The sequence below is a fragment of the Chinchilla lanigera genome, unplaced genomic scaffold, assembly GCF_000276665.1.
Source record: "Chinchilla lanigera isolate Chin_1 unplaced genomic scaffold, ChiLan1.0 scaffold00110, whole genome shotgun sequence".
In the NCBI taxonomy this organism is placed as follows: Eukaryota; Metazoa; Chordata; class Mammalia; order Rodentia; family Chinchillidae; genus Chinchilla; species Chinchilla lanigera.
In genome coordinates this window covers 3,116,047-3,130,316 of record NW_004955511.1, presented here as the reverse complement: position 1 = coordinate 3,130,316, position 14,270 = coordinate 3,116,047, and the positions used below count along the sequence as shown (strand labels likewise).

The 14,270-nt window shown below is 38.3% G+C and overlaps 1 protein-coding gene across 1 annotated transcript; it reads left to right on the top strand.

The window, feature by feature from the left end:
- The first annotated feature begins 1,791 nt into the window (after positions 1 to 1,791).
- Positions 1,792 to 6,254, top strand: LOC102004956 (olfactory receptor 5B2-like). The gene is given in 3 exon segments (XM_013506383.1): positions 1,792 to 1,898; positions 5,343 to 5,683; positions 5,686 to 6,254. Coding segments are annotated over 3 exon segments (1,017 nt in total).
- The last annotated feature ends 8,016 nt before the right edge of the window (positions 6,255 to 14,270 follow it).

The following is a 14,270-nucleotide window of genomic DNA, read 5'->3' as shown; positions in this document are numbered from 1 at the left end:
CTGGTATTGTGTTTGAAGTCTAAAGTCTGAACTTAATTTCTTTTTTTCTCCTCTGAGTTGGAGGAGTTTCTCTACACACTGCACTGGCTGGAGCAGGGGACGGGATTATGCAACCAGTGTTCCCTTTTCTGGCTTCTGTAGTGTGTCTGTTATACTGAAACCAGGCACTGTGTTCTCCCATCTGGCTTCCTCAGCTCTTGTGAAATTAGTATAGTGCATTCGTAGTTACTTGAACCCGTTTTTCTGTAGAGAATCACTGGACGACCTTACTCAGCTGCAATCTTATTCCCATTCTTTAGTAGTTTTCTATACTGATACAGTTTTATTCTCTTCATTTCCTCTTTTATGTATCTGCTCTCCTAGTGAGTTTTAAAACTTTACATACTTTTATGATGCTTATCCCTCTCTTGTACAGATATAAGACTTCCTTAAGGATCTTGTGTAATGTCAATTTAGTGGTATTGAATTCCCCGGTTTTGCTTGTCTTGGCAAGTCCTTATTTCTTCTTTATTCCTGAAAACAGCATAATAGCTACAGTATTCTTGATGGGCAGTTCTTCTTTTTCTTTTAGAGTTTTGAATATGTCATTCTGTTTCTCCTTGCCTGAAGATTTCCGCAGAGGAATCTACTTTTAGTCTGTTGGGTTTCCTTTAAGTGTGACTTGATGTTTTTCCTTTGCTATTTTTAGAATTCTCTGTTGCTCTTGGACTTTTGATAGTTTGACTTTACTATATCATGGTGAGGATCTGCTTTAGCCACTTCTATTTAATGCCCCTTAGATCTCATGTGCCTAGACATTCACGTCTTTCTCACCATTTGGGAAGTTTTAGTTATTATTCAGTTAGATGCTTTTGTTATTCCTTTCTCCCTTCTGGAGCCAATGTTATCATTACCATTATTTTCTTCTCCTATTTCACATGGCTGCTCCAAAAGATCTCTCTTCCAGTTGAAAAATTCTTTCCCCCACGTGATCTAGTTTGTTTTGAAGCTCTTGTATTTGCCACACTTTGTTACTGTAATGCAATGTTAGAGGCAGGCTACATTATGAAGAAAGAGGTTCATTTTGGCTCATAGGTCTGTATGCTTGAGGTCGAGGGCTCTCATGTGGTGCTAGCTTCCCGATAACACAGTACAGAGGGAGCAAAGAGCATTGCACAGCAAGGAAAGAGAGCATCGTGTCCATCTGTGTGGTCTTTCTCCATCCTGTCACCATCAAGTTCCAACTGTGAGTTACATTCTAATGCCCTCATCTAATTCTAATCAGTTCCCAAAGAACTCACCTCCAAACACCATCCTCAGATTAGGTTTCCACTCCCTAAAATTCACTCACAAATGATTTGGGGGATTAAACTTCTGCATGACCTCAGGTGGCCAAACAACACCCAACCCTCAACTGTCTCTATTGCTTTGCTGATTCATTACCTATATTGTTTTCCTAATTTCATTACATTGTCGATCTCTATTGCCTTATCTCATGGAGTTTCCTTGGAATTATTCCTTTGAATTCTTTATCGAATATTTCATCAATATCATTTTCTTTGAGGACTGTTGCTAAAGAATTATTATGTGGCCTGGGTTGTGTTGTGTCTCCTTGTTTTCTCATACTTCTTTACTTATCGTTGGTATTTGCATCCGGCTGGTAAATTGTCTACACAACTCTTAAGAGGTAGCTTTCATAGTGAAGGAATTTTCCCGAGGATGTCCCTGTTAGGAACCAGTCTGCACAGCAATAGCCCCCCATTGCTCTCTTCTTACCCCCAGATCTCCCCCTCCTGTCAGAGCAGGTGCGGCATGAGAGTCTCATTGCTGTGCGAACCCTACTGTGAACTCTCTCCCATCATCCTCACGTGGGACCACCCACTGCAGGGAAACAAGCTCAGTTCTGAATTCTGCTTTGGGTGAGGTATAATTATTTCATTATAATTACAGTGCAACAAAAGTAATATAATGTATATATTACAATGTGATAATGGTAGAAATAAAGTGCACAAGACATGTAAAGAACTTGAATTATCCAGAAACCCTCTCCAACTTCAACCCTGACCTCACAGCAGTCTGCGCAAAATTGATATGTAAAATTGGTCCTTGGTGATAAACTTGGTCCTTGATTCCCAGTGGGGACTCCTGCCTTTGCGTGTCAGCTTGGGAGGCTCTGGACGATGTTCCAGAAACCACCCTACAGCTCTTTCACCTATCTATAATTGATGGATTTGAGCTTAGTGCGTGTGATGTCTGGGTCAGAGACACCACTCGTCTCTGGGGGACATGTGGGCTATTTTATTATTTCTAAATGGCAAATAAGGAAACTGGGCTCAGCAGAAGATAAAATAACTCTTGTGAGTACACAGTTAAATTCAGGATAGACACAAGGCTTAAAGATGCATTTCCTAACTCCATGTTTACGATATTTCTTCTTATGCATCAGGAACATTGGGTCTTTCTGACTACTTCTTGAGAGAATTTCTCGAATATTATTTATTCATTCTTCCAGAGATGAATTTTTGATTCTGGACACACAGTTCAAGAATCCCTTTCCCTTCTCTTCAAGCTGCAAGGTAAGCATCTATGTTCAATAAACCTTTGTAATAAAAATGTAATTAATACTGAAGCAACTAGAGAAGCTACATGTTCTGTGAGTGTTTCAACCTAGATGTGGCTAAAACCTTTCCCTCAAAACCTTTCTTGGGTGTAGCCCTCAAGTGTGAAAATATTTTGTTCTTGATATAGTGCAGTAATATTTACAAAATGGTGTGCCACTTTCCCTAACAAGAAGAACAAAACCTGTGATAGATTATAAGTTCACTGAGCAAGTGGTAAATTCATCCTGTATAAATGTGTTGTCCATCAAAGGGGGCATTCACCAAAACAGGGAGAAAGGACACACTGTTAGTCATCAGAAAGTTCATCATTTAACTAACAATAGCTATATTCCATTTCACTTTAATTCCTCAAATCTCACCCTTTCTTGTTCATACAGAAAATCTGACATGTGGCCATAAAAGGCACATTCGGCGCTCATTTATGTATGGATTTGTATCTTTAATACCTTATAGTAGGTATGGAATTTTAGAGAAGCTGTAAACTTAAATATTCCCTTTCTTTAACAAATGAGATTATATTCACATATGTGTGTGCACATACACTCTATTTCCTCTCCCACGACTTATATCTATCTAGTATCCATGCACCTATGAAAACAAATGGCATTTGAGCAGTGTTTCAGCTGGTACTAAGATGAGAAGCTCTGCCTTGGGAGATGGAACTACTCCAGGTACATGAGCCAGGACAAGTTTACACCCCTTTCTGCAGCTCTTTTAAAGACATGCAATTAGGAAACTGGCTGCATAAGTTACAAAGATTCCTCAGCTTTAACAATAGCTAATGCTGTGATAATTGAATGACTGCATTTTATTTTCAAACACACTGTGGTAGCCCAAATAATGCCTGTAAATTAATTCATATTTTACCCTCTGGAACTTATGACTATGTCACCTCACATGGTAAGGACCTGTGCAAATGTAATCAGGTTAGATATTTTGAGATAATGAGCTTTTATGGAGAAAACCCCAGTGAATAAATTAATGATCATGGGGAGAAAATGCATATATATGCATTATATAAGATATATATGTATTATATAAGCTACATATAATGCAATTATGGCTTAGATAGTGCTATAAATAAGGTATTGACAAAAACAAGCAATTTAAGATGCAGACATGGAAATAACGTATTAGGGGCCAAGAGGAAGGCAGTAAATAGTGGCTATGAAAGAATGTCTATTGTTCTCAAACCCGAAAATAGAGATTTTAAAAACTAAAACATTATGCCGGCCCATGAACAATTAGCGTCAGCTCCCTCAGACCCCAAATTTGCATTTGTATCTGAGATTCCATTTAGTAATGAAAGCAAAGGCAGTGAGAAAGATTCTGAGAAGGGGAAGGTCTTTCAAGACAAGCCAAAATGTGGGTCTCAAGTATGATGTAAAGCAAAGGAGGTTCTCAACTTCCTCAGCTGTCGTGCAGAAAGGTCACCACAACCACTCACATGGGAGAAGCAGCAGAGTGAGGAAGTACTGGGGGAAATAAAAGGTATTAGTGAGCACAGTGAATAAGAAAAAGTAAATCAAAGACCAGGGCTACAGGACAAAAAATCCCACCTACCTCGGCGTTACTACCTTTCCTGAGCCAGCATAGAAAATGCCATTTCAGGGCTGGGGATTTAGCTCAGTGGCAAAAGCGCCTGCCTGGCAAGCGCAAGGTCGTGAGTTCGGTTCCCGGTACCGGAGAAAAACAAAAAAAAAGAAAATGCCATTTCATACCAATAATATTAGAGCTTACACTCATTAACACTGGTTAAACCCACACTAAGCTGTTTTCACTCATTATCACACTAACTCTCACAATAATCCCTTGACCTCTCCTAACAGCACATTCATTTTATTAGTGGATAAAATGAGGCTCAGAAAACTCAACTTACAGTGAACATATCTCAGGTATCGAAAGATGCAGCTTGTATGTAAATATGACTGTACCTTCTCCCAGAGCCCTAGATTTTATATGTGGTGCTATTCCTTTTCTTCAGAATAGATTTTGTTGACTGTACAAGCCTGTATTGTTATACTACGCATTTGCTATGCATAGCCTGCAATGCACCTTCTGTACACTGAGCTGTGAATTGCTGTGAAGTGCAACTCCACGCATAGGCTTGATACAATGGAGACCGAGATTAAACGTAAATTTAGTAAAATTAAAACAGAGTCACTATAAGGAAATGATAAAGGAGGAGATAAATATGATTAACATGAAATAAATATTACACAGTGTATACACTGCACATGAATCAAAACACCATGCCACTCTATGGAAATGTAATAATTGTTAGTTTTCTATGAATGAGTTTAAAATTCTTCTAAATGAATACATCAATTCAGACTTGTTAAGAGTATGTATGTTGGAAAATACGCTGGTTGGTTCTAAAGCTTGAATCTGGCCTTTAAGATCAAACCTTATGCAGGAGAACTTTAGAAATGTAAGCTGTTAGATTCAAGGCATCTTCAGTGAGTGATTGGCTTATTCTCAGCATGTGCCCTTGAACAGTTTATTTGCCTTTTCTGCCACTTATTTTACACATACACAGAACTGAGAGATTAGGAAGGCAACCCAGGAAGACAATGCTTCTTCATAAGTCTGTTGCTATAGAAATAAGTAATCCACGTTGTCCTGCACACTTTAGGTAGGAAGAGCATTGAAAACACTTCTGTTGTAAAAGAATGCTTGTACATTTAAATTTTTGTGCAGTTGACTTTTGTTCAACAATGTGCTTCACCTTCTTTGCTTAAGAGTACATTTTAACTCTCAAGCCTCACCCGTGGAGAACACCACAGAGGTGAGTGCGTTCATCCTGCTGGGACTCACCAGCACCCCAGAACTGCAGCTTCCCCTCTTTGCAGTGTTCCTGCACCTTATCACTGTGACTGGGAACCTCAGGATGATCGTGGTGATTCTACTGGACCCACATCTGCACACCCCCATGTACTTCTCCCTCAGCAACCTGTCCCTGGTGGACTTCTGTTACTCCTTAGCAATCACCCCAAATGTTCTGGCTGGTTTGGTTACAGACGACAAACTTATCCTTTACAATGCGTGTGCTGCTCAGATGTTCTTCTTCATCCTCTTTGCCACTTGGAGAGTTATCTCCTGACCTCCATGGCCTATGATCGCTTTGTAGCAGTGTGTAAGCCCCTGCATCACTCTGCGATCATGAGGAGACCTGTATGTGTTCGTCTGGCCATGGGCTCTTACAGCTCTGGTTTTATGACTGCTGCTGTTGAAGCTGGAGACACCTTCTGCCTCCCTTTCTGTGTGACCAGTGTGGTCCACCACTTCTTCAGTGATGTTCCAGCAGTCATGACTCTGGCTTGTTCTGATAAACCCTTTAAACAAAAAAAAAAAAAAAAAAAATCCTTTAACGAGCTGATTGTATTTTTCATTTCAAGCTTTAATATCTTTCTTGCAATTATTATTTTAATTTGTTATCTGTTCGTACTTACCACTGTTATGAAGGTGTGCTCGGGTGAAGGGCCCCAGAAGGCTTTATTCACCTGTGTTTCCCACCTCGTTGCCATTTCCATATTTTATGGGACTGTCATCTTCACGTACTTAGAGCCCAACTCCAATCACTCCATGGACACAGACAAAATGGCGTCCGTGTTCTACACCATGGTCATCCCCACGCTGAACACCATGGTCTGAGGAACAAGGAAACTTGAAAGAGTGCATTCAAGAAAGTTGCTGAAAAGGCAAAATACTCTCTAGTTTTAGTCATTTAATTACGTAGAATCCGCAATGAGTTATCTAGTCCTGCTAAGATCTACTCAATCCAATAAGTCAAATGTTTATGGTCATGTGGAGAATTAAAACAAAATTATATCTAATATTACTAAGTATTTTTAGTTGAGTAATGGTTCCTGTCATGCAAAATAAAGAAAACCATATGATAACTTCAAAATAAGTTTGTATATGAGAGTTTTGTTGACATTTTATCCAATTATAAATAATTAATTGCAACAATGCAATAAATTAATATTTCAGCCATTATGGAGTGATTTGGTAAGAGAAAGAATCCTCATGTTACTACTTCCAAATGATAAATAGTTGCATTAGAATAAATATGGTGAAAACATGGTTATTATTTACTCTAACTTTAATGACTATCAACTCCTTGCATTTTGTTTAAAAATGAAGTGAGGCTATGTTTTCTCCAGCATGTTTTTTAGTTTCCTTGTCAAAAGTTAGATGGTTGAAAGTGCCTAGGGTTCTTTCTGCATCTTTAATTCTATTCTGCAAGATAAAGGTAATTAATATACCAATATACAAATAAAAAAGAATAAGTAAATAAAGGAAAATGCTGTGATATTAGCAATAATGTTATTCTCTATTTCTTAAGCAGTAAGTGCTTTGACATGTTTGCTACTTTTTGTATATTATGTCCTGTTTCTCTCCCACCTATTCAGCCCACTACCTTCCCAGTGGTTTCTCACTATTCCCAGAGAACTCCTGCCACACTTCTATCACAGAGCTCTGGGTTTGCTCCTTTCTGTAGGTGGGCTATTTTGAGGTCATTGCTTTCATTCTGTGCACTCTGTATGACCTTCCTTTAGTTACGTTCTAGAGTAGCCATTCCCTTTGCATGAATGTCCTTTCTTCTTGTTGCTTCCTTCTTCAGAAACATACCAATATTCAACTCTAGCATTTATTTTTTCATCTGATGATTTATGTCCCTCAACTTGAATAGAAACTTCTAAGGCATGGTGTTATCTGCTTATTTCACGGAAAGTAATACTGAGAGCTTTGATTTTAAGATCTTCTTAATTAACATTCATATAAAACTAAAATAATTCCAAATTACATATGTGGGAGTAAGCTGTGAAATTCTGTAGATTTCAAAACATCCACTCAGTAATGACTCTAGTTTTTCCAGGAAATTAGCATTCTGAAAAACTGTTGACTCCTAACATTGCACAATTCTTCCTTTGAAATTCTCCAGGCTGTTTGCTTCCCCGCTAAAGCTAAGGAATGACAAGTATACCTGAAGACTAATCACAATGTCTCTCCATTTCCAAAAATTAAAATTTAATTAAACAGTTGCAGTCTTTTACACTGACTCAGTTTTTACTCCTTTAACTGAATAAATTTACTTTCTAATGCCCTTGAACTCTTGCTGAATTGACCATGATGAAAATGACTTCTCTTCTTGCAAGTTTTTAAATAAACTTCCCTTTATCACTTTGCATTGGACATGGATTTTTCATTACTACACTTCAGAAGTGGTAATGGATAATAATGGATATGAAAAACTACTAAGAATTTGGACTGGAATTTAAGGAAAATGGTGAAAAATAAAGATTCCCCAGAGAAAGACCAGGGTGTTATAAAGAACTATTTCTCATCACTAGAGTTGAGGGTCCTTTGTAATGTCAATTCAGGAAGACTTCCAAATTGGCCAGTGTGTCTTTAATTATTGTGATATTATTTATAAATGGGAGTCTTTTTTGTAGCTTATCTTTATTCTGGTCCATATTTGATACTAGCTGTGAATGTAGAATGAGCTAAGTTTTATGTTTGGTTCACAAGATGCTGCACCACAGGAGCTCCATCCAGCTTGCACAGAGAGAGCCATCTAAACTCTTCAGGAGCTGCTCATCACCCTTCCATTCCATAGTAATGAGTTGGGATTTAGGTTGTCTCCTGAGGGAGGCAGATAATATGTTTTCTGTTTGGAAAGAAGTGCAAAATGGGTATTTAATGATCACAAGACAGAAAAGACTCAGTAGCTGTTTTCCAAACTATTTCCTTTCTACCCACGGACACCTAGCTAGGTTCTATTTCTCAGCTTTCCTGTTGTCCACTGTGGCCAGGCTCTTGTCCATGAATGCAATTGGAAGTCATGTATGCCTCTTCCAACTCCAACTCATGGAATGAATTCAGACCCCAGGGGACAATGAATCCACTAAGTGGAAAGAGCCTGGGTCACTGAGCCCATGCACAAGTTCCCACAGGACAAATCATTGAACAATGTGTGAGCAAGAAATCCTCTACAGTCGGTCTACCGCTATGTCAGAGTTTGTATGGCAGACAGTACTGTTTATTCTCATTAACATGGAGACAAACCAAAAGAAAACCCAGGTGTTGGTGGTAGCAGGTGGAAAATAGATATAATTAAAACTCTGTCATATCTCTCCATCGCAATTCAATTTCACAATTATTTATTTGTGAATCCTCACCCAGTCTCCAAGTTGTAATTAAAATGGCGACTACATATGCAATTAGTACAACTTTTGGACATGGAAGAAACCTCAATTTTCATTTCAATAAAACCAATCTTTGTGACATAGGGCAACTTAACTAACATCCTTAGATTCTACTCAGGAAAACACTGCCCACCTCACAAAATTATGTAAGTGGGGACAAAATGACCTGCGACATAGCGCGCTCCCCAAACAGAACAGCTGCTCAAAATGTCTTCCCAACCTCCCCTTCCATTCCTTCGCCTATCCTTATTTCTTTCGTCATCTAATTTGTCAAACTTCCCTCACGGAACTGTTGGAACATTTATTAATAACATTGACTTGCTTTTACAGATTTAGCTTTTACTGACTACTTAGTGCTATCAAAGCAAACATGTCTTCTCAGGTCTGTGCTGTCAGAATCTAGTCTAACATTGATTACATGAGGAATTAACAGTGTCTAATGAAATAGTGAGTTAATAAGGGAGGAAACTAATGTACTCTGACATCCTCAATATTGAGTGGGCTAACAATTTTTAAAATTTCTTTTGTTTTTTAATATAGACCGAAATATAGAATGTCTATTTATGGGTGGGTTTTTTTTACATTTGTTTCTTCCACAAAAATAAAAGTTCTATGCGTGCTATTCCTCCCCCAGGAGAATAAAAGCTCTGGAAATATACATATCTGTGCCCTAACAATGATTTATGCCAAGAGGATTGGGGCTCAGTACAAGACTGTAATCAAGGAGTGAATGAATGTTTAGGAGAATTAAACCAAAAACACAAAATCTGCATATAAAAAATTGAACATGAAGAGCAAACATGCTAACCAATGGTTTAACATGATAAAGATTTTTGGACTATTTTCCTATGGGTTTTGTAACAAACACAAGTATGTGAGATTTAAAATGAGAAGCATTTAATTTTCTCACAGTTCTGGAAGCCAGATGGCCAAAACCAGTTCATGGGGAAGAAACCAAGTTATCCCCCAGCAGCTTTCAGAGACAATTGGTCCCATGTTTGTTTTTGTTTCCTGGTGACTGCCAGAATTCCTCTGCTTTCATTTGCACCAATCAAGTAAATATTCACAAAGTTTTGTTACCACGCCACAGGTTCCTTAGATTTCCTTTTCACTTTTGTTATTGGCCTTTTAGTAGTGGTGCTGGGGACTGAACCACGCCTCATACATGATAGACCAGTATTTAACCACTGAGCTGTGTCCTAACCTCACCCTTTCACTTTTTTGGTCACATACTCTGATGGACATGAGGGTAATTTTGAAGGTAAATTTGTCTACTATTTTCCTTTTGCACCTTGCATTTTTTTGTGTGCCATGTATTCAACATCGTTGCCAAGCCTAAGCTTTAGAAGACTCACTCATATTTTCTGAGAGATTTATGTTGGGGGCTTTAAAATTGAGTTTATGATTTATTTTGAGTTGATTTTGTGAATGCTATGAGGTAGGAATGTGACTTCATTGTATTATTAATTATATTTAGACATACAACAGCATTTTTATGTACATATGTACATAGTGAAATGGTTACAACAGTCAAAAAATTAACATGTCCATCATCTGGCAGAGTGACCTGTTATGATCTGGATTTAAAATGGTCCCCAAAGCTGCATGTGATTGGATTATGAGGACACTACAGCTGACTTGCTATGAGCAGTGTGTTCAGTCAAAAGAGGTGAATCACTGAGGGGACCTGGAAGGATGCATCTCTCTTCCCAGCTCCTCTCTTTTCTCTCTGCTCCCTGGTTACCGTGACACAAGTAGCTCTGCCCTGCCGTCACCTTCGTCCCTGCCTCAGAGCTAGCAGACTCCAGAGTAAAATTGTGAGCCCGAACAAGCATCTTGTCCTCAGTGTGTGAGTATTTAGTTTCCAGTGACGGGGGAAGTACTAACACTTCACCTTTCTTGTTGTTGTTGTGTGCTTTAAGAGTATCTAAAGTCTACTTTCATGCTTAATTTTTAATATGCAATACTTGCCTTCATTCTTTCATGTGTAAACTTCCTGTTGTTCAAGCACCATTGTGGTGATACTTTTCTCATTAAATGGATATGCTACACTTGTTAAAAATCAATCAATTATAGGTGTATGGATTTATTTCTGGACTCACTATTCCATTTCATTGTTTATATTTATATTTTAAGGTAATAGCATGTTGCTTTCATTTGTACTGCTTTGAAATCAAGAAGTGCGGATCTTACTCTGTTATTTTCAATTATTTTGTTTGTTTGTCGTTTTTTTTTGTTTGTTTGTTTTGTTTTTTTTTTTGCTATTCAGAGTCCTTTGCACTGACATATAAATTTCAGCATTTGCACCTGCATTTATGGAAACGGTTATGTGAATTGTGACGCAGGCAGTCTGATGCATGGTAGGAGCTCCCTGTGCAGTCATTCTGACAGGCTGAGAAGGACTTCTCCTCATCATCTGAATCTGCACCTGACTGAACATGAAACTTCCTCAAATTCTATGGCCAAAGACAAACACCTGGAGGGTTATGTGTGTGCTTCAACCCACACGGGATGACATTTATTACTTCTTCCCGCAGTCCACAGTCTACAACTAGTACGTATCTCAGCTAGCTACCATGGGACCAGCACACGTAGAGACACACAGAAGGTTTGAACACCATTAGTTTGTGCTCTGTGTTGCATCCATGTTTATAAAAAAATAAATCATTAATATTTAAATTGAGAGAGTCACTCATGTGGGCTAGAAACTGTTCTATGTGCACATGTGACCTGATAACACTCTTAACCATCCCCTAAGGGTGAGGTGATATTATCAGTCTTGACCCATGCACAAGCTCGGCACCTTCATAATCCGGTCACCTTCCAGAGTGCCTGCTCTGCACCCAGGAGGCAGTGGAGGGTTTTTTAAATTTTCCTTACACCTGTAACATTTTACTTCCAGATACAAAGCTGAGGTTTGGGAAGATTAAGTTACCCAACTTGAGGCTGAGCCACCCGAGCACGTAGAACCAACTTGTAACCACTACACACACTTCCAACATGGGAGATTTGTGACAGACTGCTGGTGAATGAGAGCTTGGAGCAGGCTACAGAAGACAAGATAGTTCGATCTCCTCCTTTAGGGGGAAAAAAGCACCCCTGGCCTTAAAAATGGTTATAAAGGGGCTGGGGATTTAGCTCAGCGGCAAAGCGCCTGCCTGGCAAGTGCAAGGTCGTGAGTTCGGTTCCCAGTACCGGAGAAAAACCAAAAACAAAACAAAACAAAACAAAACAAAAAAATGGTTATAAGGCAAGGTTTTGATTTTTTTTCTCTTTTTGAATATTTTTTACTCTTTTTAAATTTTTTTTCTGAAAATACTCTAGAAACACCTTTAAGAAACAGAAAAAAATCTATTACACACAAGGTGGCTATTATTAACAATACTGTGTTATTTGATACAAAATAGCTAGAAGACAGGATTTTGAGTATTCTCATCACTAAGAAGTGGTAAATGTTTGAGATGATTATGTAACCAAGTTCTCTATACCCAGTGAATGTGTAACTGCTCTGAGACGTTGCACTGTACTTTGTAAAATACTTATTTTCTACAAATAAAATTAAAATAATGAATAAATAAACATAAATAATACCTGAAAGATTTTGCTGTGAGGACTTGAGAGATCTTTGAGAAACAGCAAAATTAAAGTAAAAATAAATTAAATTTTAAAAATAATCTTTAAAGCTGTGAACAAGCTGGAATAAAAAAGGAGAGAGGCATTTCCACACACAGTTGGCTGTTCGTGTTTACGTAAGCATGTTTACCATACAACCAAGCAAACCAATTTCTGTGTATTTACCTAAGTAGTATAAAAATCTATGTTCACACAAAACTATTAGCCATTGTTTAGACCAACTTTATCCACAATTGCCACTGAAATCAGCAAACATTGCCCTGAACCAACCCAAAGTGAAAAAATGTGTGAAATTAATATTGCAATATATAATGCCATAATAAAAAGGTTTCACTACAGATGTGCGTAACAAAATGTTTGTACCCCAACTGAATTTATGCTAATACAATTATCAGAGACCATATATTCCTAGGATTCTGATGAAGGACATTCTTGCAAAGGCAAAATTGTATGGAAAGTTTGCTGAGCAGTTCTCAGGAAACTGGGTAGAAGAGAAGTTGACTACAGGAAACAGGAAATGCAGTGATTTGGAAAATGGTTATGTAGCTGTACATTTAACACAAATTCTTAGAATCTCATTCGAAAAATTGCACATATTGCTATTTTTGGTTTGTGCGTTAATGAGTAATTTACACAGCATAGGTACATGTTCAAAATATCCATACTGGTCCCCACAGGCAATTTGTTTCTTCCTTGTGAAAGAGGCAAGAGAAGCTACAGACGCGCTCCTGGGAGAGTCCCCTGAGAGCTCCGTGTCTTTATAATCTACGCCTGCTTCCTGCTCGTAGCTTCTGATATTCAACACAACTCCAGACCACTGCGTTTTAGAGGAACCACACTTCAGTCCCATCCCCCCGAATATCCTTTATCTCTCTGAATGCAGATAGCTGTTCATGCAAACAGGCTTGTCCCAATTTTGGGACTTCCTGGGACCCTGCTACATGGCTAAGGTAACACCTCAAAATAAAATACATATTGAGTTACTTGAAAATGATAACCCCAGGGTGAGTTTTTATAGGCACCCCCTTATTTGTTATTTGTAAATACATTTCTGTGTATAATTTTATTGGTTTTATTTCACTGTTGAGGAAGAGGTAAGTGACTCTTCCAAAGACCTGGAGAAAGATCATGGTAAACCCAGGACTTGGACCCATATGAATGTTTCTGTTCTTTCGACACTGCCTTGGGCACACAGGAACCATTGGCCACTACCTGAGAGCCAGCGTTTCCACTGTAATAAATTAACCTGTGGTTGAATTTCGGGGTTCAGGTTCACTGTTGCAATTGCTGCATGCTTTCAAGCAGCAAGGTAAGCTGCTGTATTCAATATGAACACTCAGGAAACTGTCATAAAAACCAGTGGTAAATACATATTTACTGTGATGTTTTGAAGAGAAAAATCTGTTTTAATTTTTTCCATAGAAAGGGATGAATCTCATTAATAAAAACTAGGAGATATGAGGGCCGGGGATATAGCTCAGAGGCACAAGTGCTTGCCTGACAAACACAAGCTCCTGAGTTCGATTCCTGGTACAAAAAAAAAAAAAAACTAGGAGATACGATAGACATTGTTAAATGAAAGGAAAATGCTCAAAAGTAAAGGGCAACTGGGGTGTGGGAAAAGAGAAGGGAAAGAAGGGGAAATTATGTACATATGTATATACAAGGTAGCTAATATAGTTGTACTACTGTCATCTATTGCTCTACAGAAAGGAACAGTTAATGATTACTTGTTTGATCAATCTTGTATGTCTGTATTTGTTTTCCTGAGAAACCACTTTGAAGATACCAATAAGTAATACAGCAACCATTGTTAATTACCTAC